This window comes from Paralichthys olivaceus, chromosome 21 (assembly GCF_024713975.1).
Source record: "Paralichthys olivaceus isolate ysfri-2021 chromosome 21, ASM2471397v2, whole genome shotgun sequence".
Lineage (NCBI taxonomy): Eukaryota > Metazoa > Chordata > Actinopteri > Pleuronectiformes > Paralichthyidae > Paralichthys > Paralichthys olivaceus.
In genome coordinates, this window is record NC_091113.1 from 15,295,375 (window position 1) to 15,320,986 (window position 25,612).

Consider the following 25,612-nt stretch of genomic DNA (forward strand, 5'->3'; position numbering starts at 1 on the left):
CAAACCATTAATTTTTTCTGTAATGTGTCTACTCTGTTTCTTTTTTTTAGCACCTTCGTGAATTTCGGAAGCAGCAGGCCAAGGCAAAAGTAGACCTGGCTGAGTTTATGAAGTATTTGGCTGACCACTACAACTGTGACTCTCCCTATGAACTTGGCATTAGAATACACAGTGTTGGGCTGCCCATATCGGTAAGAGACCTGAACTACCTATAGCAATAACAGACAATACATCAGGGGTATTCAATTAAAATTCAATTTTCCTGCTGCAAAGGTCAACAAGTGACATATCAAAGAAAAAATGGCAATAATATTCAACAATATTTTTTAGTTTTCACATTGTACTGGGGGAATTAAAAATATGTACTGTAATAAAATAAGAAAAGCTATTTTTTCGTGTTGATTAAAAAAATAAAATACTGTATATAACATACTTATTGCAGATAATATGGATCTTAAGAAAATGCTTAATTTGAGGAATTCTTTAAAATAAAAAGTGTAAGTTTCCCATTTTGCTCTTTTTATTAACTCTTTTTGACATAACAGTCTCATCCAATTTTCTAACAATTTCAAATCGTCTTAACTGAGAAGCTTAAATATATCCCAGTCACTTCTCTCACTGGGTGACCCAGGTCACAGCTAAGGCTGTAAAGGCTAGAAAAGCCGCATCGGTTTAGAAAGACTCAAAATTAGAGAATTCTCAATGATTTATGGGTTATACCATGTGTCCGGCACCAGGTCGAACCGTGCCTGGGTCTGGATCCTTAATTTGGACACAGCTTAGGTCTTTAGCAACATAACTATGAGATGGTTCAGGGCTACCTAAGCCAGCCCAAATTATATATTATAATTCAATCTTATACCCCTGCAAAGAAGACAGTTTTAAATATTAACACATATTTAGGGCCTTCTATGTACTTTGATAAAATATTTAGAATGTAACATCAACCACAATGTGAATATGTTGTCTTTGCAGTGGGCTGATCAGAGCACTGTTAAAACCTTGTTCAATGTAGATGAAAATTAATTAAAATGAAACCCCTTACTTATAATTGTCTTAACTTTCCACTTGTTTACACTTCCTGTCTGTCCTCTCCAGACCCTGATGAAGGTGAGTCGTTCTGAGCATGCCACCATGGCACAAGCCAGGGAGGTCATCCAGAAAGAGCTGGAGGAGGAGACTCAAGAGCAGCTAAGAAAGAGGAAGAGGAGCGTGTTGGAGCCAGTGCAAGGAGCAGGTTCCTTCTCCTCCCAAGGAAACTTGGACCTCAGGAAAAAGTATGCGTCCATGACAGCAGCTGAGGTAGTGCTGGCTGTATTCTCAAATGCAGAGGGGGTCTTCAGTCCCAGGATGACCAAGGTGGGTGCCAGACACTGACAAATGTGTTCTTTTAATTTATCTTACTAGTGCAGAGCCCGTTTTAAACCTGCCTGTTTGGAATCTAGGAATTTGCTTCGTCTGTAATCCTCTTAAGTTACTTCAGAATTATTCCTTGTCATTAGCGAGGCCTCCTCAAACCCCTCAAAACATTATTTGGCACTTTTGTATTGTTTGTGTGATGCTCTTTATAAACAGTCTATGGTGCAGCATGAACATTAAAAATAAAATGAAACTCAAATTCTTCAGGTTCAAACCCCATTCTGAGAAGTCACAGGTATTTTTCGTCACCATTAGAAATATTTATTTTAAAATATTTAGAATGACATTACATCAAGCACACCTCCGGTCACGTATCACCCAAACCATTTTGTAACATATTCAGAAATAAAAATTTGGAGGTAAATAAAGATGGAGGACGTGACAGCTCACTATGATTTAATCCAAATCATATTGATCACCCCCTGGTGGCTGGCTGCAGTATAAGTCAGTATAAATCAGTATAACCCTGTCCATGTTAACATATGAGATGTGGGCCAAACATTACAATGATGTTTGTTCAATAGTCAATTCTTCTTATATGTTTGGTTCTAATTGTTTAAAATCAATTGATACTTATATCAGCTCTCCTCAGTGTTGCCATGTGAGTGTCAAATGACCACATATCTGATACACGGCTTTGTCTGATTTCCAATCCAGCACGTCCAGACCTTTCTGCTGCAGGTGTCAGGTGACCGGCTGGCAACGGCCCTGTTTCAGCTGGCCATCTGTGGTGGCTCCCTGGCTGTCCCACATGACCTGGTGCCCAAAGACAAGGCACCCCAGACTACTGAAAAAAAGACAAAAGAGGACAAATTCAACATATCTATCCCCAGTGAAGGTATTTAAGTAGGACGTAGTGTTTTTGCCATATATACTAACTAACATGATTGTGTATAATAATGCATTTTTGTCTATACTTGACAATTAGCATTTCTGCTCTGTGTCTCTCAGCTAAAGTGAAGCAGTTTCTCAAAGACAGCCTGTCCACTCAGAACTCAGCCATAACTCTGGCTCACATCGCTTCTCTGGAGAGGAAGTTGACCAAACACTTCCAGGTCAAAGATTTCCTTTCTTTAGAGCAAGGCAACTTCTTGGAGTTTCTGGTTAAACACAATCAGGTACAGGTGGTTTTTTTCATCTTTTTATTTTGCAGCCAACTGTCTTTTGTGTGTTTTTATGGTTGTGAAACACAAATCTAAGCTTACACAAAATATTTAGACTGTTTTCATCCTGTGTCACTCTGGCTGTTTGCAGTTGCTGCAGGACACACTGGGCTCCACTTTGATTGTGGGCAGCTGCAGCGTGGAACTTGTGGGCAGTGGTCTCCGACCCACCAAACAAGATGTGTTTGAGTTCATTGAACAGTGTGGCGACTTAACCTCTACTGACCCAGATGAAGTAAGTCATTTCCAGGCACATCAAAATTTGGTTGCCTAAACATACAAATTAATTCACTTAGTAATCTCCTCATCACCCTGTTGTAATTGTTATTATCACATGGATTTTTTCCTATCTTTATTCAAGAGTATGGCCTTTCAGTTTGAGAGGACTTATTGATAGCACGTTTTGCTCTCAAAACCCACCACTCGCATTCAAATAGCTCCTACTTGTGCTTTGATTTGCTCTGCATGTGCTCAAACTGCGTTTGAACTCTCATATTTTGTTTGCTTGGAGGAGTTTCCTGCGCTCCAGCATCAGCCCTTACCTCACACTGCTTCTGTGTGGGCTTGAAACATCTGCTCTTGGATTTTTTTCTTTCTTCTGCAGTAGGAATCTGACAGAATTTCCCAACAGTGCAGAATGTTGTGTCACAGAAGCAGCATGAATGTGAGGAGAGGAGTTGACCTGGATGTAGGAAATCTAAAAAAAACTCTAAAGACCATGCTCTTGAATAAAGATAGGAAAATAAACCTGTATTATTATAACTAAGATTATTAATGATAGGTACATTTGGAATAAAGTCATACAAAAGTTTTTTTTAAATCAGATGAGTTAACAGGAACAATTTCAATAGCCACCCTCCTTTTTCCAGATTTCCCATATTGAGTCAGCCCTGAGGTCTCACTACAGTGTGCGGGACAGTCGTGACCTCTGCTACGGAAGTCTGCAAACTTTGGTTGGACTGGTCCAACGCCTGAGAGGGCTGGCTGGAGGAGGAGTGAGCCAGGTCTTCTATGAGTCTGCCCTCCTTGCTAAACACAGCAAATCAATGTGAGCACTGTTTTACCACACAGATATAACTCAAGCTTAGTCACGCACATAAACATCAGTGAAAATGTCACAATAAATAAAAAAAAAAAGAAGAGCTTGGGTGGGTGCCTGTTATTCACTCAGGAAGCTGGTCTGCTGCAGCTGCTGCATGAGGTTTCTAGTATGACTACTGTATTTCCTGAAATTTTAGAACTTCTCTCGACCGCAGGACGCTCGTGTGTGTTCATCTCTGTTGTTATTAACACATTTACTTATGAATTGATGGTGTCGGATCATCTCTCTGGGTCGCCCTGGTCACTTTAACCCTGAAGTCCTGGCTGCACGCTACATCTCGTCTCGTTATTTTCAATGTGTTTAAATATGGCTGAAATCACTGCAATCCTCCTTTAACAGAGCCAACTACTGAATCAGATCTACCACAAACATCACCGGTCACTAGATTTTGAAGAGATTTTCCAGTTCCTATTTAATCCTTGTCTTTGTCTATATTCCTCTGTCTCCCTCTTCCCTGCCATGAATAGTCCTGATGGTGGCTGTGAGTCAGTTGGGCGTCTTGGTGAAATGTCCAAGGATCAGGCCATGGCTAGCTTGCTCTCCTGCCCCCTCCTGGAGGATTTAAGTGAGTGGAGCCAGTGGGAGCTGATCTTTAAACCCCTTCATGGCTCCCTCAAAGATTTCATCGAAAGAAATGCAGGTACAGGTCAGACAGGATTCATTTTGCATGACTGAATAATGAGTCAATTAAAATGTTTATGTAAAATATGGTAGAGATGTGAGATATGTAGTTAAAGGGATAGATTACGCAAAAATGAAACTTCACTCATTATCTACTCACCGCTATACTGGTGGAGGGGTGGGTAAAATGTTTAAGTCCTTAGCAGTCTCAGAAGAACTTTGTTACAGCTGAGTCCAATACAATTGAAGCAATTGGCGAACAAGACTTCTGAAGTAATAAAACAACAGAAAAAATAGTGGCGAGTAGATAACTATCCCTTTAATCTTGCCAGTTAATCATTTGTGCAGCTATTATCTCATTTACAAACTCTTTTTTATGTACTTGCACACAGCTAACACAGGCCTGGCAGCACTGGAGGTAAGACCAGGGTTGCTGCTCAGGATCACCACACACACAGGAGACAAGTATTTCTCCAGTTCCGCAATGGCACTTGACCCCATTGGCACAGCCGGCCATCTGGTGTCCATGGTGGTTGCTGATGGGATCGTCAATGCTCCCACTGCCCTCCTGGCCAACCACATGCAGAGCTCCCTTGCAGCAGCGGTGGCTAAAGAAGGTAGTGATGCATGAGGGCTCTCAGATATAAGCTTTTCATTCCTTACCTTTGTCAAATTGCTTCATGGCAGGGAATTATTGTGTTTCAAATGCTGCTTATCTTTTCTATAATAAAGATTGTTTGTTAGATTTGTCTCAGGATGAAGATGACATGGTGTGTTACAGCAGAGTGGCTGAGTTCCTTTTGGCGTGTTTGATGCGAATCCCCACCAGAACAGGCCAAGCTCTTCTGCAGCAGGTCAGTCTCACCACTCACCCATTTAGATCACATGAACAAATACGTATTAATTCTTTTATTTCTGGTTAGATGTTACAATAAAGCTCTGTTTGGATTTTAGAGTAGAAATAATGAGAACAGGCATTCCACAAATTCCATCATTGTTTTTGGGTGGATGGATGGAATGAATGAATGAATTATAAGTGTAATTATTATGTCCTGATAGTCCCAGAACAATCAAAACCTAATCATGAAAAATGATAATCTGTACATTTGGGCTTAGAACAAGACCAGTAGATGTAAATTATAATTTGCTGCAAGTAGAGCAGGGAAGGAATGTATATTGATCATTTCTTGGACAATTTGTGTAATTGATTGTGTGTTATCTCCAGCAAACAGATAAAACATGAAGTTTTCAAAGACTTACTAGAGTTTGACTAATTCAAACCCTTGCAATTATCTTTTTGTTTTTGCAGCAGTTATTACAACATAGCTTCCATAACTAAAGGCTTAAGAATTGGGCAATGCGTTTCTGTTGCAACGATGAATAAGAAGTGACTTGTATGTTCTTGTGTAAATGTGATCTCCAGGTCTTTTTGGAGCCTTTCTCCCGTGTCTTGGGCCAGGCCAAGTCAAAACAGGTTCTAATCACCCTGGCCCAGTCTGACCCAAGGGCCATGAACTGTCTGCATCGTCTGGGCATCCTCCTGGGAATCACAGACTGGGCCAAAGACTACCAGAAGAAACTGAACCCACCACAGAGTCAAAGCTACAACATGCACACAGCACCTGTGGAACAGGCCAAGGTCAGAAAAATAGAAAAACTGAACTCTATGAACCCGATGAAAAATATCAACATGAGTGTGCTCTCACTACTCAAGTGTGTGAACCATGTACCATTCAAAAATGTATGAATTTATGTCTAAGAATTAGTCCCAGTGTAATAATTATCTCTGTGTACCAAAACACCACAGCCACAACCATTCACTACAACACATGTTATATGGCAGCTGTTAATTCACTGTCATGTTCCTCTGGCAGGTCTCTATTCTTGGCTTGTAATGTTCTTTTCCTCTTTCATTTTTGACTTCAGTCCAATTTGATTGACTCTGAGAGCAGCAGTCTGTCGGCTCTGAACATGAGTGAAGATGATTATTTTGAGGATAACGCCATCGACAGCAGCTTTGCCTCCTCCCAGCTCAACCAGAGCCTACATCAAGGTAGCTAAAACTAAAACTCTAGCACAGCAATTATGAATTAAGCACTGAACCAATTTTCCCTTTTGTTTTGTTTTTAATGGCTAACTGTTTTTACAGTTAATGGGGAGCAAGACGTAGAAGTTGAAGATGAGGATGAAGAGGAGCTGTTTGAGTTTGCCCCAGTCCCTCAAGGGGAGACATCAGATGTCAGTACTGAAGCAGAAGGAGGCCAGGATAAGGAAAACTCAGAAATGTCTGATTCTAATGAAAATGATGCTGACGGCTGCAAATCAGAACCCGCGTTATCCCCCCAAAGAACCATCATTGAAGACATCAGGTTTTGTCTTATTTACCATCTGCACTTATATTCACTATGTCCATATAGATATCGTGGTTTGTTTAACCATATATGGCCCCTTTGAGTAAAGCAGATCTTTGCTTACCTCTTGTGTCGCCTCTCAATCTCTGACAGGAAGAATGAGTTTGGTATTGGTGTGGAATTGGCCGCTGAAGGCCAGAAGCTCATGCAGATTCAGCAGGACAGGCTGGGCCGCAGCTTGGAGCGCCTCTCCACCGAACTCTACAGCAAAGATACACACTTTGTCCTGGAACTCATTCAGGTGGCTTCAAATACTTTCACACCCTCACAAATGCTTGTATATTAGTTATTATACATGGTAGCCAGGGGAAGAGTCAACTAGGTGGGTCCAGGGACATACCAACTGTAGAAAAAAAAAAACAAATGGAGGGAGGGAGGGATGGATGGATGGATGGAGGGATGGAGGGATGGATGGATGTACTGTGATGATGATTCTTGAAGGGATAGTTCACTAAAAAAGTAAAATTCACTCATTATCACCACTATGCAAGTTTCAGGGATAAACTTTGTTGCAGCAGAATCTGATACAATTGAAATCAATGGTGAGTGAATTTGACTCGAAAAAAGGTAATTTACACAAAGTCTGAATGTCCTGTCTGATATCTTCCTACGAGGTGCATTCACAGACCATCAGACGTGCTACTGTCCGCTAGCTTCCAGTGGACTTTTAGTTTTTTCTCTGTTTTATTACATCTGAAGAAGAGAACACCATTGACTTCAACTATATCAGACTCTGCTCTAGTTTACCCATGATACCTCAGAAGTGTTTTGTGGACTCAAACACTTCACCCACCCCCCCATTTGCATAGTAGTGAGTAGATAATGAGTGAATTTAAATTTTTCAGCGAACTATCCCTTTAAAAGTTTAATGTCTTGTTTAAATTTAACTATGACTTATTCTCATTTTTTTTTCAGAATGCTGATGACAACAGTTACCCATCAGATGCCGGCATCATTCCATCCCTGGCCTTTGTGGTGGAGAGAGACTGCATCACCATCCTCAACAATGAGATCGGCTTCCAGGAGAAGAACATCCGAGCCATCTGTGATGTGGGTCGCAGCACCAAGGGCAAACACAAATATGGATACATTGGTAAGCGTGTACATGGTGTCTTCAACAGTGCTTGGATTTGCTGTTGCTTTGCAAATTGTGTTTTAGAAAGTTGATGTTAGTCCCATAACTGTTGTTAATTGTAGTAATTTCAATAATCCTGATACTGCTCCCTACAGGACAAAAGGGCATCGGCTTCAAATCAGTGTTTAAGATCACAGACTGCCCTGAGATTCACTCCAATGGCTTCCACTTGTGCTTCGACAAGACTTGCGGCATATCCATGGGATACATCCTCCCCCACTGGACTGAAGATGAGAGGCCTCTGGATGCACCACTGAGGAACACAAACCAGATCAGGTTGGATGAATGAGGAAAAAAATCATAAATACATGTCAATAAATACATTTACCTGACCTGCAAAAACATATTCATTTTATTTATTTTTTAAATTATTTTTTTGCTCACCTAATTATTAACCATACATATCAACATTCACTCTCACCTTTTTACTCTGTTCTGACTTGTTAGCATAATCATTTGGGGATTGGCAGGTATCAAACTGTCCCATTTTGCCCCTGAGTCAGTGTGTGTGTGTGATGTTTGATAGAGAATGTGTGTGTGAATTGGTGAATGGCAAAACTGTACTATAAAGCACTTTGAGTGGTCACTAAGACTAGAAAAGCTCTGTATTAATACAGACCATTTACAAGCATTATAATGTAGGTAAATTTAGCGAATTTGATTTTATCAATTTGATTTGTCAAACAGTAAGTGAAAAGCATATTTTCCACTGCCATGGGGAAAAAAAAGGTGATTTTATTGATAAATGATGAATGTTTGAACTGCTTTTATGCAAAGCACTTTGTGTTGTGCTCTATAAATAAAGTTTATTTATATTTATTATTTTATCATGAGTAAAGGAAGATCCCATTAACAGATTCGGGGCAGGGAGGAGATCTAGATACAGCTCGGGATATAAATACAAATGTATCTGATCTCATTGCAAACATATGCAATATGGTTATAGAGCGGCCAATCAAACTTGGCAGAAATATGCTCTCTCCAAGTGCACTTCCAGTTCTAGTTGAGGTGTTTACATACTAATACATTATGCATAACTAAAGCTGCATATTTGATCCACCAGTTTTCTAACTGCATTATTGAATTTGATTTCTCATCAGTTGGACCACCAAGATCTACCTTCCACTGCGCTCCGAGAGCCATCAGACCAGGAACCTGTTTCACGATGTGCATCCCTCCTTGCTACTCTTCCTGCACCGCCTGCGCTCTATCACCATATACAATCAGGTAGCTCTTGTACTCACATTCAAACGTGCTACCACACAAAGCTGAAAATCATTCTTTCAAAGCTAAAAGAAGTCAATCCATTTCCCCCCGTTACTGTCTTCCTGCAGAGTGAGAACCGTCTGGTGACCATGACTCGAAAAGATCTGAGTCATGGTGTAGTAGAGGTGGAGCACACAGACGGCTTAGAGCGCTGGCTGGTGGTCAAAACTATGCTGCAGCCCAAGAAGGTAACAAATAAGCAAGCCTCCACGGTTCATTCTCTTTCTTCATTTTTCACGCACATAACAATGTAGATTTGAGTTTTTCCATTCACATCGCTCCTGAGCAGTAAAATTCACTGTAGCTTTGGGTTTCGCTGACATGCTCCTGTGTTTATAGTTCATAAATGTTCCTAGTCCTGCTTCACAAGTCAGGCTTTCTGTTTCTTGCCAGCCTTTGTGAAAGCTCACAAATACTGTCTTATTGGAACCCCCTGCAACTTTATTCATCAAAAAGTTATTATTCCCCGCCTGTTACCTGAAGTTAGGTTATGTAAGAGAAGATATGGATCTGTTGAGACATTTTTGTTCTCATTTAACAGGCACCAAGACCTGTTTCTTGCGCGTCTGCCTATTTTGAGCTGTTGCATCTATATTGATACTGATCTGTTTCCCCTTCAGATCAAAGAGGACGTTGAGTCGACTGAGCTTGCTCTGGCTTTCCAGCTTGGCAGCGACAACACAAGAGATGAGATTGTATGCCAGCCTCAGAAACAGCCTGTGTTTGCCTACCTGCCGCTTCGCAGTTTCGGCTTCCGCTTCATTGTCCAAGGTGAGAATGAAGAACTTTTAAAGACATTTCAGTGCAGTCCAGTTATGCAAGTAGGAATTTGACACTCACCTAACACTGTTCTCCAGGTGACTTTGACATCCCGTCCTCTCGTGAAGACGTGGACAGAGACAGCTCCTGGAACCAGTGGCTTCGGTCTGAGATACCTCAACTTTTCCTTCAGGCCATGGATGTCTTCACTGTAAGATAGCATTGTATCTTGAGATAATTCACTGAAATTTGATATTAGAGATGTGACTCTGAGGATCCCTTCATATAAATTGATCATACAATACATAAAGACTTGTTCTTTTAGTATAAAACAAGACATTGCGGAAAATGATTTACCAGATAAATTCAGTTTCATATGCCTTTCCTCATTGACTTGAATGTCACTCAGACCTTATCTGAATCAAATTTCACACACATACATTAAATATCAATCCTCTAAATATGTCTGATTTTTCTTATCCATTATTTACACTTGATCTGCCCCCTGATCCAGATCTGGGTTCTTCCCTGACAGTGACAGAGAAACAGTGATTGTTTTACACGTCACTGTTACAAATATACAGACCTGAGACTCTTGACAGTTGCATTTCACAAAAGCTCTGACCACTACTTGAGAAATCATGGATTCGGAAATTAAAGAATAACAGGATGTCTAGAAAATGATACAGTGATAATACCCATTAGTACTTAGTCATTAACCATTGAGTATTGTTTGTCTTTTAACTAGTGTCCTGTTTGTTCCTCTCTCCAGGATCACCCAGAGTTCAGGGGACTGAAGGGCCTCTGCCAGTTTCTACAGTTTATCCCCCTGCCTGATGAAGTGTTGGACTTCTTCAAGCCTGTTGCTGGGCAGATTATCCAACTGCTTAAGGGCAAGGCCTTCCTGCCAACACTCAGCTCAGGTGTTACTCACAATTTTGAGATTTAAAAACCTATAAAATTAAACAAACACATAAAAACAGCATCGACAAGAGTAATAAATACAGAGATCAGTGTTGGTTTTTTTAAACCTGTGAATGTTCTTCTGTGCTTTCTGTCTTAGAGGGTAAGGTTGTGTACAAGCTGCCGTCCCAAGTGGCCGTCTGTCAGGATGCAGTGATCCGCGAGGTGATTGGCGGAGATGAGCTCGAAAGACATCTGTCTCTGTCCTATCTCCATATGGGTTTGAGCCCAGTCCCACCCACCTCCCTGCTCACTCACCTGGGAGTGCGATACCTGCGGGGATCACATGTTACCACGGTAACCACAGCCATGGCCAAGGAGCTGGTGAGAAAGGAAGCCATCCATTCAGGTGTGTGCCCTTAAGAGTGTGTTTGAAGAGAGAACGAGAAGGACATGTCAGATTATGATAGCGCACAAATTAAAAACGTATTTTATAATAGAGCTGTTCTCTCCATCTCTCTGTGTCACACATACATTGACAAAGGCTCCGTTAGCCATAGTTTGACTGACAGAAATGCCAAAAATCACTGAGCCTGTGAGCCTGTACTGTAAAAATATCCATAGCATTTTGCCTGTCCCTGTCTGTCCCTTTACTGGTCCTCTCTGTGTGCCTATGGGCTCACTTGCCAATCACATGAGTTTGATACAGAATGAAGCAATTTAGCTGAATATATTGTTCACTCATTATTTGTCGCAACTCTAAATTTTAACTTAAGTTACGCTGCCACTCAATGATGTTAGCAATCTTGAAAACAAACCAAAGTTTGATACAGGATGTTTATCTCACTCAGTTGTGGACATTGTCCTTGTGTCCTTTTCCTAGATGACGGTCTGCGACAGCTGGCCAGGTTGCTGGTTTGCAACTTCCGAGCTCTGGAGTATGGCTACGGAGAGGCAGATGCTATCTTAGAGAACCTTAGGGATCTACCCATAATCCCCCTGGCGGATGGAAGTTTGGTGGCATTAAATGGGGCAGGAGTGTTTTTTCCAATGGAAGAAACCAAGACTAAGAAAAAGAAACCTCAAGCTCAGTCAGGTAATTTCATGTTAACAATGGAGGATTGGATCTGTGACATTTGAGATTTTTTAGACCTCAACAGCTTTGTTCCAGAAGTAAAAATCATATTTATTTTCAGAATAGAGATTTAAATTATCACTCATAATATTGAATCGGTCAGTGTTACAACTATGATTTCCTTCTCTAACATACTGTGGATTTTTGGAAATGAATAAAAGAAGGGGGGAAAAAGGAGGTTAAAATCAAAACAAGAAGGTTCAATTCAAGAAGAGGTGCTCAAAGTCGTTGGATCATTCACAATGGTGCGAATGCATATTTCCTTCACTCTTAAAGAAATGTGGAAACAATCTTTCATTCTGTTTGCAAATATTTGTTTTGCTATGAATCAAATGTTTAGTGGTAACAGTTTATCTCAAAGATGATCGGCCTGGTTCCAAAAAAAATGTTATAATGACTCTCTGAAACGCCAGTGGAGAAAATACATTTCAGTGAACACATTTAAAATAAGACTTTGGGATAAACAAATAAACTGCAGAGATCTGACTCATCAATAAATTTGTGCACTGTCACTAGTGATCATTTATAGAAATATAGAATTTACCAACATCCATGTGCCTCCTGACAGAACAGAGCTAAAACTAGAGTACAAAATTCTTACTTCATGTGCTAAATAAAAACAGCATTGAATTTTAATGCATTTGAAGCAAGATACTCAGATAATCAGTGGTGACTCAGACTAAAACTTTATTTATAGCAGTTACAGAAACAAAGTTCTGTTCTTTTAGAAGTCGGCACATTCACAGACGATGAGAGCAGAGGAGTAGGTGTATGACAAACTTGACCTCTCTCTAACGATATGCAGGCAGACACACACACACACAGTGGAGGAACGCCACTGGTTTTGTGCGTCATCACATTCAAAGACAGAACCCAGAGCAGAGGTTTAGAATGACAGACATGAATAATTGATTTTCACACTCTGATGAAAGCATCCTGCCACTGCACTTTGCCGGCTTTAATATTCCTGGCTGGTGTCTTCGTAAGTGACTCAGGATTCTTACGTAGGACATAGATTTGGTTCTGCTTCACCTTCATACCTTGGTCTACGCACAAACTGTTTATCACTGTTTATCAGTGCTTCACAAAAGCACAACTAATGTCTTCATTCACAAAATTCAGCTCACGTTTGACAAATAAACTTGTTACCCTCATTTACTTTCTTTCAGAGGTCAGATGGGAGTTAGTGAGAGATATGTTGAACTTAATTTGAGCCATGTTAGATTTTCTGGCAAAATTGGTTAACTTAACTTGTCATCAGCTTGAAAAAGCCAAAATCTTCACCAGATAATCGACCTACTAATTCCATATACGCAGGACTGTCAGTCCGTCCGTTTGTGGATTACAGAATTTGCGATTAGGTTTTCCACTTGGTCCAGTGATCAGCGCCTTCAGTCTGTGGACCAAGTTAAACATGTTCTTTACGTCTTTGAATAAACTACAGCAGTGATCGACAACTTGGTCAAACTGCTGGTCAGATTTACGCCGTTGTGAACCAGCTTTCTTTTAACCTATTGTCTTTTCACAGGACCTCTGTCTGCACTTTACAAGGATGTAAGCGTGGTTCACCCCTCACTGCTGAGCTGTGTGGAGCCCCTGGAGAGTCAGCAGGTTCGAGAGCTGCTGAGACGACTTGGAGTTCATGAACTGGAGCCCCAAGAGCTGCTGGAGCAGCACATCTACCCCACATTACGGAACAACAAATGGAAGGTAGAGTGCTAAATGCATGAATCGATTTTATGCTAATTTCACATTGCAAGTTTTTCTATCTTTCCCCTTGTATTTTACTTAAATGTTGTTTAATTTTTTCTCCAACCCCTTTGACTCATAAATCATCATCATCATCATCATCATCATCATCAGTCTAAGCCCGATGCAGTGGTGGTGAGCTACCTGGTTTTCATCAAGCAGCACTCCACCTCCACCCACGAGTACTTGGACGTTGCAGTTCCTGTCCTCACCAGCAGGGGTCTGCTGTGCCCAGGACTGGACAAAGTGCACTTCTCTGAGGAGTATGGCAACATCGACCTGCCACAGACACTTCCTGGTACGCACACACGCACACACAAACCTCCTGCTGCTGCTGTATTTCCCAATTCTCATGGAGACAGTTTTAACATCAGCTGTGTGTGTTTTTCTTCTGTGGGGAAAATGCTTTGTGATTATGTGAGGGTTTTCCTCCATTGTTATAGTTAAGGAAAGCATGAAATGCCTGAGTATTGAACAGAGGAGTGTGTGTGTGTGTGTGTGTGTGTGTGTGTGTGTGTGTGTGTGTGTGTGTGTGTGTTATTTAAATGGTAGTGGAATCAGAAAACAAGAGGAGCTCAATTCACAACCAAGTTTCAAAGTGTTCAAACAAAATCACTTAGAGAATTTAAACCTAGTATTTTTACATATTGAGGATATTTTATTCAATTGTGCTTTAGTTGTATTAACTAGAGTCTGATAAAGTATTTGTCCTGCTGTTGAGTATCTGACCAAACTATTCTCGTTCAATACGTACAATTTTCAATTTGTTCATTGCGCAGTTAGTGTGCATTAAAAAACAATTCCATTTTAAAATGTTATTCATGATGACAGCCTTGCCTTACAAAGACATCCAGCTTGTCACGTTAATGGTTATGACTTTTAGATTTTATGAAACCATAATGACAACTTATATAATAATAATAATTATTAAAATACTATAATACTGAAACATGTTCTCACTTTACGCTCCAATTTAAAGTACCTGCCTTTTTGTCATATGTTTTAGTTCAAAGCTGAATATCTTACTTTCCTTTTCCATCTTATAAACTATTTCTGCAAACTAATGGCATTGGTAATATTTTAGGTAATTGCTGATGATGTTCATTCAAAGTTCTATGAATTACTCTCAGAAACAACATTAGACTTACAAGTTACAATTTTTATAATTTTTCTGGAACAACATCCAAATGTGTGAAAATTACCCCAAAAAGTCGAGTGCTAGATTTCCCAAATGAAACTGGCACATCACAAATAACCTGAAATCTATAATTAAGTCAACTTGCAAGTGCATCCTCTTATATTTCTGACACTTAGCAGAAAATTATGACTCTATTCTCATATATCTTTATTAATGTTAATGTACCATTTTTCCTCAGAATATACCAACACTGTTCTCTCTAACCCTAGTGCTACTTTTTCTCCACTAGGCTATGATTGGATCCTGTTGAGTCCCTGCTATGTGGAGACAGACAATGATGTAGCAGGATGGAGGGAGCTGTTCAGCAGACTGGGAGTCAGAGACGGTCTCATCATCCGTAAAGAGAAACAAACGCTCACTTCTAAAGAACTGGTGAGGAGAACATCGCTGCACCGTTACTTAACTTACTTACAAAAGACTAAATCGGGGCAGTGACAGCCCCACTTGTGAGCAAAGATGCTGAAAGGCTATGGGTTTGTTGTGTTAGGAAACAATATTTACCGGTTGCATGGACAACCAAGGAATAACAACATAACTGACTCATCATTAATCCAGCCGTGATTAAGGGATGAAGATACTAAAGATTAAAAGGACTAGAGAGATGAATAGCTGAGCAGAAAAAGCAGGTGAGCGGTGGGACTTGTCACAGACAGAGCTGAGGCTGCACAGATCAGACATTCCTGGTGCCTGTTTTAGCCTGAGCTAAAGCTACGAGGGATAGAATGTGGATTTGTCGCGATATCATCAATCATTTTATGACTTTATGCCCTCATGTAACAGGCCTTTCTCACAGCAGCCCTTTCAAAAGGTCTAATCCATTGTACATGAACTAGTTTTCAGTTCACCATTTACAATGTGAAAAGAAAAAGAGAGCTGCAGTTTTGAAGGAGAAGTCATACAACATAATTTTTGCAGAGAAACAGTTAAAACATAATTAAAGCACTGAAGAGCAGTGATTTGATCAATTCAAACGATTCAAAGTGTTTCTGCAAAGGCTGCAGAAAATGGAGATTCTTTTTAAATTTGTGAATTCAGGGGATGGAAAACTAAGACAAAATCAAAACCATATAGAAATGTACCAGTATAAATAGTGAAATAGAATCTGAGCGGTAACCAGGTGTTCGCTTAATAGGTCACAGTAAGTACTTTGAAACTGCCTCTGGTGTGTATGGGGAGCCTGACACAGAGAATCAGGGTCATTGTATTGTGATCAAATCCTTTAGTTCTGGTTGGAGAGAGTGACTCCACTTCATTAACAGTGTGTGTTTTGTTTAATCCTGACTCTTTTCTGTGCTTTGGCTCTCCTCCAGGCCTCCAGCCCATGGTCAGCTGAAAGTGCAATGTGGCACCAGAGCCCTGGGGAGAGCATTGTGCTCAACGACTACCCCTGCGAGGAGTTTCATGCCCTGGCCACAGCTCAGATGCCTGGCTCCCTCCTCCTGCAGCAGAGAGTGGCCTTGCTGAAGCTGCTGGCGACCAACTGGGACACCGGGTAACACGCACATTCATCGTCACAAATTCACTTACACATTTCTCCTCCTGTGTCATGTTCTGTGCGGTGGCCACTGTCCCATTTGGGGGGGGGGGGTGTATTCACTGGGTGTCTGTTATTTTAGGAAATTGAATGGTTAGAGATACTGATGTTAGTCAGGGTCAGGTACTAATGTCCAGTAAGTGATGACAGGAAGTAAAGTGGAGTTATTGTTTGACCTTTAAGTCAAACAAAAGGCAGTGGAACACTAGTCAGCACTTGCAACTGTGGAGAGAAAAAAACTCCCTCATTAACTGGAAGAACCCTCCAGCAGAACCAGACTCAATGTAGGGGACTAGCTCCCAATTGAATCTGGGGAAAAGGTGACATTGGAACTGTAATGACCTGGTCCCATTTAAAATTTTACAGTCTTAAATATTTTCTGTAGCTGTTAGCTTCTACAAGTACATTGCTTCTAGTACCCTTTAAAATGGCAGGAAATAATAAAGAGATAATAAAGACAGGGAAACACTGAATTGGGCTGTGTGTCTACAGAGAAAGTATGATGACATTATTTTTCCTTAGGTCTTAAGGAAAACATGGAGCATAGCTGTCATCTATTACACTGATTCATTCGACATGAATAGATTTTTCATAAGAGCATGGATCAGAACCTCTCAGTGCATTTATCTTTGAACATTGAGCACGTGCACTAGTGCTGAGTGCAACTGGAATGTAGGTCACACAGTCCTGCCACTTTCTCGAGTTGTCCTGAATGACATCAAGATCACTGAGCTCCAAGTGAAGATGCACAATAATCATCTCTGAAGTTGTATGATAGTGTTTTAAGTGTATCTTGTCAATCTTGTGGTATCGCCTATTTTGTGACTGTAGAATGGGTCGAAAATCTCTCAGCCATTACTGACCACAACCCATCTCATTCTTTCAGACACAAGTACTCTCAGTACCTCACAGCCCAGGTGATTGACGGTGATGGACGACCAATCAAAAACACCAATTCATCCTTCTATTACTCCTTGTGTCGTCTTGAATGGGTGCCAGCCTATCGCCCACAGGAAGGAGCACAGCCAGAGAGAAAGTACCTCTGTCCCAACTCAGTTTACTTGACCTCACCTGAGGTCACCAGTCTGCTGGGGAATCATGTCTATTATGTGGACATAGACGCCAGCGAGTTCAGCAGAGCTCTAGGTAAAGATTTGTCCACTATGGTGGGGTTCTCTTTTAGTTTTCGATATTACTGTACCTGCACCAAGGAGGTTATGTTTTCAACTGCGTTTGTTTGTCAGTAAGCAGGATTACGCAAAAACCAATGAGCCAATATCCGTATTTTGTGTAGGGGCAAGATATGGCCCAAAACCCTCTTTTTCACATTCTTTGCAGTGTTTCCCACAGAATTGATTCAATGTATGGAGGAAGCAGGGGTGTGGATTCTGATTTACGTTATGGATTATAGAGAGATATGGCTACACTGCAATTATTGCTGCAAATAGCTCTACAATGCAGAAAAGGAGCAAAACACCAAAAAATATAGTTTTAATTCATTATGAAAAGTGTGATGGGACAACAACTCCATAGTCTAGATAGATAATGGGGAACACTGCTTTTAACCTTGGCAGAGGTATGTGCTCTCACAGTCCCCTACTGGCTATCATGTATTTAAACCAGGTCATTTTAAGTCCTTCACATAATGGTCTGTCATCACACTTGTTTTCCCTCCTTCAGGAATGAGACTAACTATCTCAGTGGAGGCTCTGATAAACTACTTGAAGGAGTGGTGTGTCAAACCAGTGGCGGATGACCAGGAGCAGAGATCACCTGAAGACGAGTCAGAGGGAGCCAGTTTCATATCCACAGTTCAGCACATCCACAACGTATACTCCTATCTGCATACGAACTGTCCCCAGAGCAGCCTGAAGGAGCTGTTCCAGCACAACCCTGCTGTGTTCATCGAGTACAACAGGTACATAGCTGTATGCGCATCATTTCTGAGGTAAATGTCAAGATTTAAACACCCAAGGCCACAAGTAAAACTTTGCTTCCCCAGGCGTACCGATGACTGGTGTTCGGGACGCTTCTACCACCTGAAGGAGGTGTGCTGGAGTGACACAACGTCAATGTTTAAGCGCTACAGACAGCTGACTCACGGACCTGACAGCTGTGTTCAGGAGCCAAAAGTCCTGGCTCCATTCTACAATCCACTGGACGGCATGAAAGACTTCTTCATCAGAGTATGAGCCTTGTTACCATTCACCTGACACACTTCACTTCAAGTAGCCCTGTCCCCGATAGTACCTGACGGTTCACTTCACAAAATTCCTATTTTTTATGATTTCAGAAGCAGGCACCCAAAAGTAGGCTCCTATTTTTTGGCCAGGAATAGTTGAACCTCATGTGTATCAGGCTGGCTTGTCAAGCTAAAGTTAGTCACATGCATTAGATTTAAGCTGTTTTAATTTAAAACGCCAATCCTGAAAAGGGAGAAATATACAGTTGATGGTTATGTACGTTAGAATCATGCTGAGGCTAAAGCTGCATGACCCAGGCCAAACCACTGCATCTTCACCACATGATCCATTTCAAAGACAAAGAAACGGCATTGTTCTTGTGTTGCAGTTAGCAGCGGTGTGATAAAGAATCTGTTGCTTATACCCTTTAAAGTTACAATAGAAAGAACATTCTATTCACATCTTTGCTTTAATGTAACACCATCTCAAAGGCCATGAAAAGAACTGGCTGATTTTAGCTGTCACTGTCACAAACAGGACTTTTTTCTATCATATCCAACATCACAAACATCATTGAAGAGTTCCATAACTTTGGAAGTAATGCTTGGCTACGATTAGTGAGCTGGTTAGTAGTTCATACTCATTTTTGCTGCTTATTTTAGAGCAGATAAACTCGCTTTTCATTTATTCCTGTATCTTTGTATTTTGAAAAGGCAAGAAAAAGACACTACCCCTCCACACTCTTTAAATGCTGAGTATGTTTCTTACTAAACCTCATTAAACAAATGGGGAAACACAGGAAGCTATGATTGGACACCTATTTTGGGGAGGGGTTTAGTGGACACAGTTGCTTGTAAAAATATTTTGCTGAGGAAACAATATATTATATAGTATTCACATATCAAGACAATAATTTCAGGTTTCAGAAATAAAGATGATTCTTTTACTATCTTATGTACAGCTGCTGAATGTGGACCCCAGCCCCAATATGAAGCAGTATGTCGGTTTGTTGGAACTGATCTGTTCTTCATCTACCATACCAACGGCTGAAGTGCTTCAGGATGTGTCAGTGCTCTACGCCAGACTTGGTAAGGACAATCAGATTGTCTTTTGTTTTATACACTTTGTTCAGACTGTTATTTGTAGGTGATCAGAGCAGATTTATGTGTCCAGACATCAACAACTTATCTGCGTGGGTTGCTGTACTAAAAGGTGTCGGCAACAACTGGGATCAGTCAGCAATTTGACGTTGTCTTTGCGTGTTACAATGACTGTGTAATCCTATTGGAGCAGCCAGAGCCTCCATACTGTGCACATCTGTAAAGAACAGAATCACATTTTTTAGCTGTCCAGACTTTCTACAAACAATCTGGATAAGATCTGGATAAATATGTATATAAAAAAGCATTTGCTCTCAAGAAGGCCAAACGTTTCTCACTTTTCAGTGACACACACTTTTCATATTCTTCGTCTTTCTGCTCAACAACTGTTATCCCTTTTGACTAGCTTTACATGTTTAATGTCAGATAATCTTTATATCTTCACCAGCTCAAAAGTGTAAAATTCAAGTGTCCGGAGAGCAGGAACACAGCCCTCAGTCCAACCTTAATGCCAGCTACTGCTCCACTTTGAAAGGTGAGTAAAGTTCACAGTTTTCACACTGTGACAAACACAATCCACTCGTCATTACCTCTTCAATCCGTGCCTGTGTGTCAGACTCTCTGCTGGCCTCATCTATTTATTGCAGGGGAGCATCATCCACCACCTGTCAGTATGACACATGTTTTGAAAGCAGCAGGGGAAAATGTGTTGTTGCAGTCTGGAGCTACTCCACGCTGGAGACTGAAAACAGTCACACAGCTTACTGCACTGTCTGCAGTGCAAGTGTTTGGAAGCGTGGCAGCGGGAGAGTTATTTACAGTTCTAATGTGATCGGGGGTCTTAGAAAACACAACCTGGGTGTGTTTATTCTCAAAGATAGTTTAGTTCTTTTTTAATTGAATTCTAATGGATGAGCAGGAGGGAATGCGAAGGGGGAGTTGTGAGACAGAGATGCACATGGGGTGAAAGGCACAGTTGCATGCCAATGTTCTAAGAACAATAGGAACTTTGTTGTTGTGGTTTAGCTCACTGATTTGGCCCATTACCCCACACTGTCAGCAGATGCTGCAGCACTTGCTGTTACAGAGAGCTCATGGAAGCAATTAGTAAGGCACCCGATTGCTGCAATTTGCATCATACTACAGTCAGACATATTGTTAGATTCAATGTGACTTACACGCAAGGATAACTTGCCAGAAAATCATCATGTTTATACGTCTACACATTACTGGGTATTTTTGCAAACAAGAACTGCTGATTAGAAACACATATATACTGTATGTATATGTGCTTAAAGAAAATTGGCCACAAGCTGTAGGCCACCATGAAGAAACTATGAAACTACTACTATCTGACTGGTATTCATTTTTTCTGGCCAATTCCAGTATTGATTATTAAACATTTTTTAATAATTCTACAAGGGTGTAGTTAGTCATTTAAAGAGATGCAACCAAGATATACTGTAAAACTAAAAGGGCACAACTGACTGGTGGTTTAATATCTCCCTTGTGTTCAGGTATGGTGTCTGATTTGAGGGTTTTCCCCACCAAGGACAACACCTGGGTGAGTCTGGCACGCAAACCTATGATTGCTGACAACAAAGAGCTGGAGAAGATCTTTAAACCACACATGCAGGTCTGCCTGCTCAACCTGCCACCAGCAGAGAAGGCTACTCCCAGACACAAGACTGGGAACTTCGGTATAGCGCTGCAATGTTTTTTTCCATAAATATTTGTTTATATATTTGTTTATTTATACCCAATGGGAGTTATTGCCAAACCTATACCAATATAATCCTGTTTGAAATGCCAGGAGAGCAAGCCAACAGCGTGCCTACCTTCAACGAGAGGGACCGGTCTTTGTTCATGGAGATCTGCCGTGTCCGTCCCCTGTCCCTGTGCGTCAAGACTGAGCCTCAGACTGAGAGCCTGAGGCCCAGTCCATCCTTGCAGGCCATGGTGCACTCTCTCATGCCTTACATCCAGAGGTTCCTCTACCACCACGAGGAACTAGCTGATCTCTATTCAGACCTGGTCGAGAACAACATAGGGGAGAAAATCAAACGTCTACAGTTTTGTCAGGTCAGAAGATCACAACTTAAACTTTAAAGTTGTTTAAAACTTGGAAGTGTCTTGTTTGGATGTTTTACTGAAGATTTAAAAATAACTGAGACAGACAGAGTATTTGACTGTTTCATACAACTTTAAAAAGGAATATTATGTGCACACCATGTAGCACACACCTTAGTATGAGTAGAAAACAGCAATGTGTCTGGACACATAATGTCACCTGGAACCTACAGTATGTACAATTCAAAGTGTTGTTTGTGTTTAGGTGGGTAAGCTGTACATTCGCTACCAGCTGGATGTAGCTGACAGCGATGAACCTGTGGTGGAGATGCAGGACGTCATCTGTCTGCTGAAGGATGAGAAGGAGCTCTACATCCAGAAGGATAATCTCACAGCCAACCTGGACATCTGCAGGTCTGTGTGTGTGTGTGTGTGTGTGTGTGTGTGTGACCGAAATTTATTTACAGTCACATTATGGGGACTTGTCTTTCTTTTGGGGACAAAAAGCATGTTTTAAGTTCAAGTTAAGGTTTTGGCCATGGTAGACATCTGACTTAGTTTTCCCCAGGTGTCATGTTACCCTACATAGCACTGATATGAAATGGATATTTGCAGATAGTGTGGCTGTAAGACAGAAAAAATGTACGCAAATATTTATTCCAAATCTAATTCTGATCTAGGAGGGCCCTCAGTAGAGCACTTCCACCAAGGCCCAGCAGTCCCTCATTAAAACCAAAAAAATATCAATCCTCTGAATATGCCAGATTTCTTTCATCAACTTTCATAAATTATTTTTTGAGAAATCAAGGAAAATGTTGAAAAACGCACCAAAATTTAATGAGTTCCTCTCCGACACTGCATCCTTCCACCGGGTTTTGTGGAAATCTGTCTATAGTTTTTGCACAAAGCACTGCAGCCTTGGTGGAGCTAATGATATTCAGTGCTATAACTGCAATGGTCCTGTCAACAATAAATCAAACATTATAAAGCTTGAACAAAGGAATCATTGGGATAAAATCCATCTGATGCTCGTTACTTTATGTATTTGTCTTGTAAGTTATCTTACAATACCTTGTAATCCTGTGTGTGTATGTATTTCAGGGAGCTGGTGAAACTGTTCTGCACAGAGAGCAGCCACAGAAAAGAGCTGATGCATTTCCTGAGTGCCCTGATTACCTCACTCAATGTACGTGATATACGATCCCTTCAAGCATTGATCACTAATCCATATCAAGTGAGAGGGGTCATTGCATGCTCAGGGGCTTTCATCCCATCCTCTTGTCTTTTCCACCACACACTCAAACACACACACACACACACACACATATACACTGCTGCCACCACGGAGCTGACTGTAGCTAGAACTAATAGGCTGTTTCCCTGGAGGGAGTCACGTTTACATTACATGGCAACTAGCTCTCATCTCTACAGCAGTGCCGCTGCACAGATTCTCAAGTCAGAGGTTACCAAAGCTGATGTTCCCTCAGGCCTCAACTTTGGTCTCTGTTGAATATGTGATCCTGCTTTTTTGTGTGTGCAGAAGCTGCTTGGAGACATGCAGCAGAATTAGGCTGTATTATATAATCGATACTAAAATCGGGATTAGACTGAGCTGACTGTTTGATTAAGAGTTTTAATGATGTGATTCTGCAGCATAACGACCACTTAATACACAGAGGCAGATGTGAGAGGATTAGAGGAAGCTGCTTACAGATATGTCTCCCCTCTCATTACATCCACTTAATACTTTCACTTTTATATTATGCCAGGGAACTGATGGCAGCACATGCTAAGTAGGTCATCAACATTTCAATAAGAATGCCTGCCAATGTTAGCGAGAGAATCTGAGAGATGAAACTTAAAGCGTACCCAGCTCTAGTGTTGTTATGTAACTCCTTTGGTAAATAAGCATTTTAGAAGCAGGATGGGATGTATCAGTCGTGTGTGTTAAAGCTCAGTGTCTGTAATGTGCCTACATTTGAGAAAACCGGATAAAACAAATCAAATATCTTATAAGACTAAAGTCTCTAAGGCTACATCCATGCTACTATGACTAAAACCATCTCTGCCCATATGAGCATCCTCTCTCTGTATCAGTTTTAATCCCTGTCCATTCTAACACACCTGAAAACAGATAACATGTGACCACTCATGCACTGGCATGCTGGTGTACACGGGAGGCATTTGGTTGTAAGTTGCAGAATTGTTGCAGATTGCTTGAATTGCTTGTCTCCAAACATGAAAACAGTTTCATCCCTGTAGAATGCAGACTTTAACTGCAGGACAGCTGTCAGCAAACAAAACCGAGTCAGCAGTGCTTGTAATTGATTATCGCAGTCCGGGAGTTTTCAAACTATAACAGGGCCAGCAGTGTTTCCAAACATCTCAGTTTAAGCTGCTCTTAACCTCTGCAGCAGGGTTGATGCGTTTTCAAATGAAAACATAGACATTTAAATGCTGTAACTCTGCCGAGTATCGTTACAACACTCATTAACTCTGTTTGTGTCCGCAGGACCCAAGAGCTCTGAAGAGGCTGTTGAATAAAGAGGACATCAGAGAGCTGCCCGGTGACGAGGAGAAGTGGGAGGTCCCAGAGCCTCCCAAACCAGAGATTCACCTGGAGAGAGGTGCGCAGGACACGTGCACTGTCAACACATCCATCGTCAAAGTTCCCAAATAACTAGGCATCGCTGCACTAAAAGAGAAACCACTGATTTTACACATCGGACCATGTTAATGGTGTTGAGGAGTACAACTGTATATTTCAAAACATTATATAAAGCCTTCCATTACTCCAGAGAGAGCCGTGTGAAATCTGTTAGATTGTCTCAAGTGATGTTGCAAGTTTAAACATGAAAACATTCTGGAGATGTTAAGTTAGAAAGAAGCGAGTTTATCAGAATAACAACCTGATAAAGTCTGTTAATCTTTAAATTAGCAGACTCAAGAGAATCTAGGACATTAAAGGAAAATATAGCTCCTTTCAAACATGCGCAAAACTCCGGATCGTCTCCTGAAATTAGAGGAGGCTCTATGTGAGAATGCAAATGTATGAAACAGTTGCTGTGAATATTTTTTGGAGTTTCTCCTGCCAGCCCCCCCAAGTAGAAACTCCAGATAAGTCCAAGTGAGAACAAAACAGATGACAAAACAGGATTCACTGCGAGCGGGCAGAACCTAACAGATCCTAATAGTTTTAAACTAACGTTGCTGACAAAGAAGGAACAGTGTATGTGTTGGGGATTATATTCAGTGGTGGATTAATCCATACGTGGTACTGTAGTGAATATTTCCAGCAGCAGATCAGTGTGGGACTCAAAATATTCATTTTATGAACAGAACAACAGCGTGCTTTGGTGTTGTTAAGATATTCGGGACAAATGTTTAATAGCACTAGCAGCTCTAGTCGTAATGACTAATCAAAGTACTTGACATTCTAAGTCCCATTCTATTACACATTCATACTATGCGTCGATAGTTAGGTATATATTTATCCTTTTTAAAAGGAAACTGAATTCACACCATAGTTTAAGTGTAAAGAATGAAAGGAAAAGAAATCGCTCAGTGTTAATGTGTGAAACAATCAGTTTGATGCAGAACATCAGCAGTAACTCGCTGCTATAACTGGAGCCTGAGATGAATTCTAACACGACAGTGCAGCTTTTTCTCTGAGTCTCTGTGAAAGTGGCATCTTCCATCTGCAGTTTCTCCAATTCGCTCTGTGACATTCGGCCTGATTTCCATTGTCATTTCATAATATTCAAAGTGTTTTTCTTCTCAGTCTCAACCCTGCACACATACACTCCTTCTACACACACACACACGCACACACACACACACACAAACACAGAAAGATAACTGGTG

At 41.0% G+C, this 25,612-nt stretch overlaps 1 protein-coding gene across 5 annotated transcripts in view; it reads left to right on the forward strand.

Moving 5' to 3' along the window:
- LOC109626689 (uncharacterized) overlaps nucleotides 1–25,612 on the forward strand; it is a 39,131-nt gene that overhangs the window by 8,466 nt on the left and 5,053 nt on the right. For all 5 annotated transcript variants that reach the window (XM_069518095.1, XM_069518093.1, XM_069518097.1 and 2 more), the window contains 36 exons: nucleotides 51–191; nucleotides 1,099–1,359; nucleotides 2,077–2,257; nucleotides 2,371–2,537; nucleotides 2,674–2,817; nucleotides 3,452–3,630; nucleotides 4,152–4,324; nucleotides 4,698–4,922; nucleotides 5,050–5,159; nucleotides 5,729–5,944; nucleotides 6,232–6,358; nucleotides 6,455–6,674; nucleotides 6,810–6,957; nucleotides 7,632–7,809; nucleotides 7,947–8,127; nucleotides 8,952–9,078; nucleotides 9,186–9,305; nucleotides 9,738–9,888; nucleotides 9,975–10,087; nucleotides 10,649–10,799; nucleotides 10,940–11,188; nucleotides 11,663–11,875; nucleotides 13,443–13,624; nucleotides 13,778–13,961; nucleotides 15,091–15,233; nucleotides 16,172–16,353; nucleotides 17,282–17,541; nucleotides 18,076–18,313; nucleotides 18,398–18,581; nucleotides 19,540–19,666; nucleotides 20,127–20,213; nucleotides 21,196–21,378; nucleotides 21,492–21,760; nucleotides 22,014–22,162; nucleotides 22,850–22,934; nucleotides 24,261–24,375. In XM_069518095.1, coding sequence (XP_069374196.1) covers nucleotides 51–191; nucleotides 1,099–1,359; nucleotides 2,077–2,257; nucleotides 2,371–2,537; nucleotides 2,674–2,817; nucleotides 3,452–3,630; nucleotides 4,152–4,324; nucleotides 4,698–4,922; nucleotides 5,050–5,159; nucleotides 5,729–5,944; nucleotides 6,232–6,358; nucleotides 6,455–6,674; nucleotides 6,810–6,957; nucleotides 7,632–7,809; nucleotides 7,947–8,127; nucleotides 8,952–9,078; nucleotides 9,186–9,305; nucleotides 9,738–9,888; nucleotides 9,975–10,087; nucleotides 10,649–10,799; nucleotides 10,940–11,188; nucleotides 11,663–11,875; nucleotides 13,443–13,624; nucleotides 13,778–13,961; nucleotides 15,091–15,233; nucleotides 16,172–16,353; nucleotides 17,282–17,541; nucleotides 18,076–18,313; nucleotides 18,398–18,581; nucleotides 19,540–19,666; nucleotides 20,127–20,213; nucleotides 21,196–21,378; nucleotides 21,492–21,760; nucleotides 22,014–22,162; nucleotides 22,850–22,934; nucleotides 24,261–24,375 — 6,163 coding nt within the window. The remainder of the gene's footprint in view (nucleotides 1–50; nucleotides 192–1,098; nucleotides 1,360–2,076; nucleotides 2,258–2,370; nucleotides 2,538–2,673; nucleotides 2,818–3,451; nucleotides 3,631–4,151; nucleotides 4,325–4,697; nucleotides 4,923–5,049; nucleotides 5,160–5,728; nucleotides 5,945–6,231; nucleotides 6,359–6,454; nucleotides 6,675–6,809; nucleotides 6,958–7,631; nucleotides 7,810–7,946; nucleotides 8,128–8,951; nucleotides 9,079–9,185; nucleotides 9,306–9,737; nucleotides 9,889–9,974; nucleotides 10,088–10,648; nucleotides 10,800–10,939; nucleotides 11,189–11,662; nucleotides 11,876–13,442; nucleotides 13,625–13,777; nucleotides 13,962–15,090; nucleotides 15,234–16,171; nucleotides 16,354–17,281; nucleotides 17,542–18,075; nucleotides 18,314–18,397; nucleotides 18,582–19,539; nucleotides 19,667–20,126; nucleotides 20,214–21,195; nucleotides 21,379–21,491; nucleotides 21,761–22,013; nucleotides 22,163–22,849; nucleotides 22,935–24,260; nucleotides 24,376–25,612) is intronic.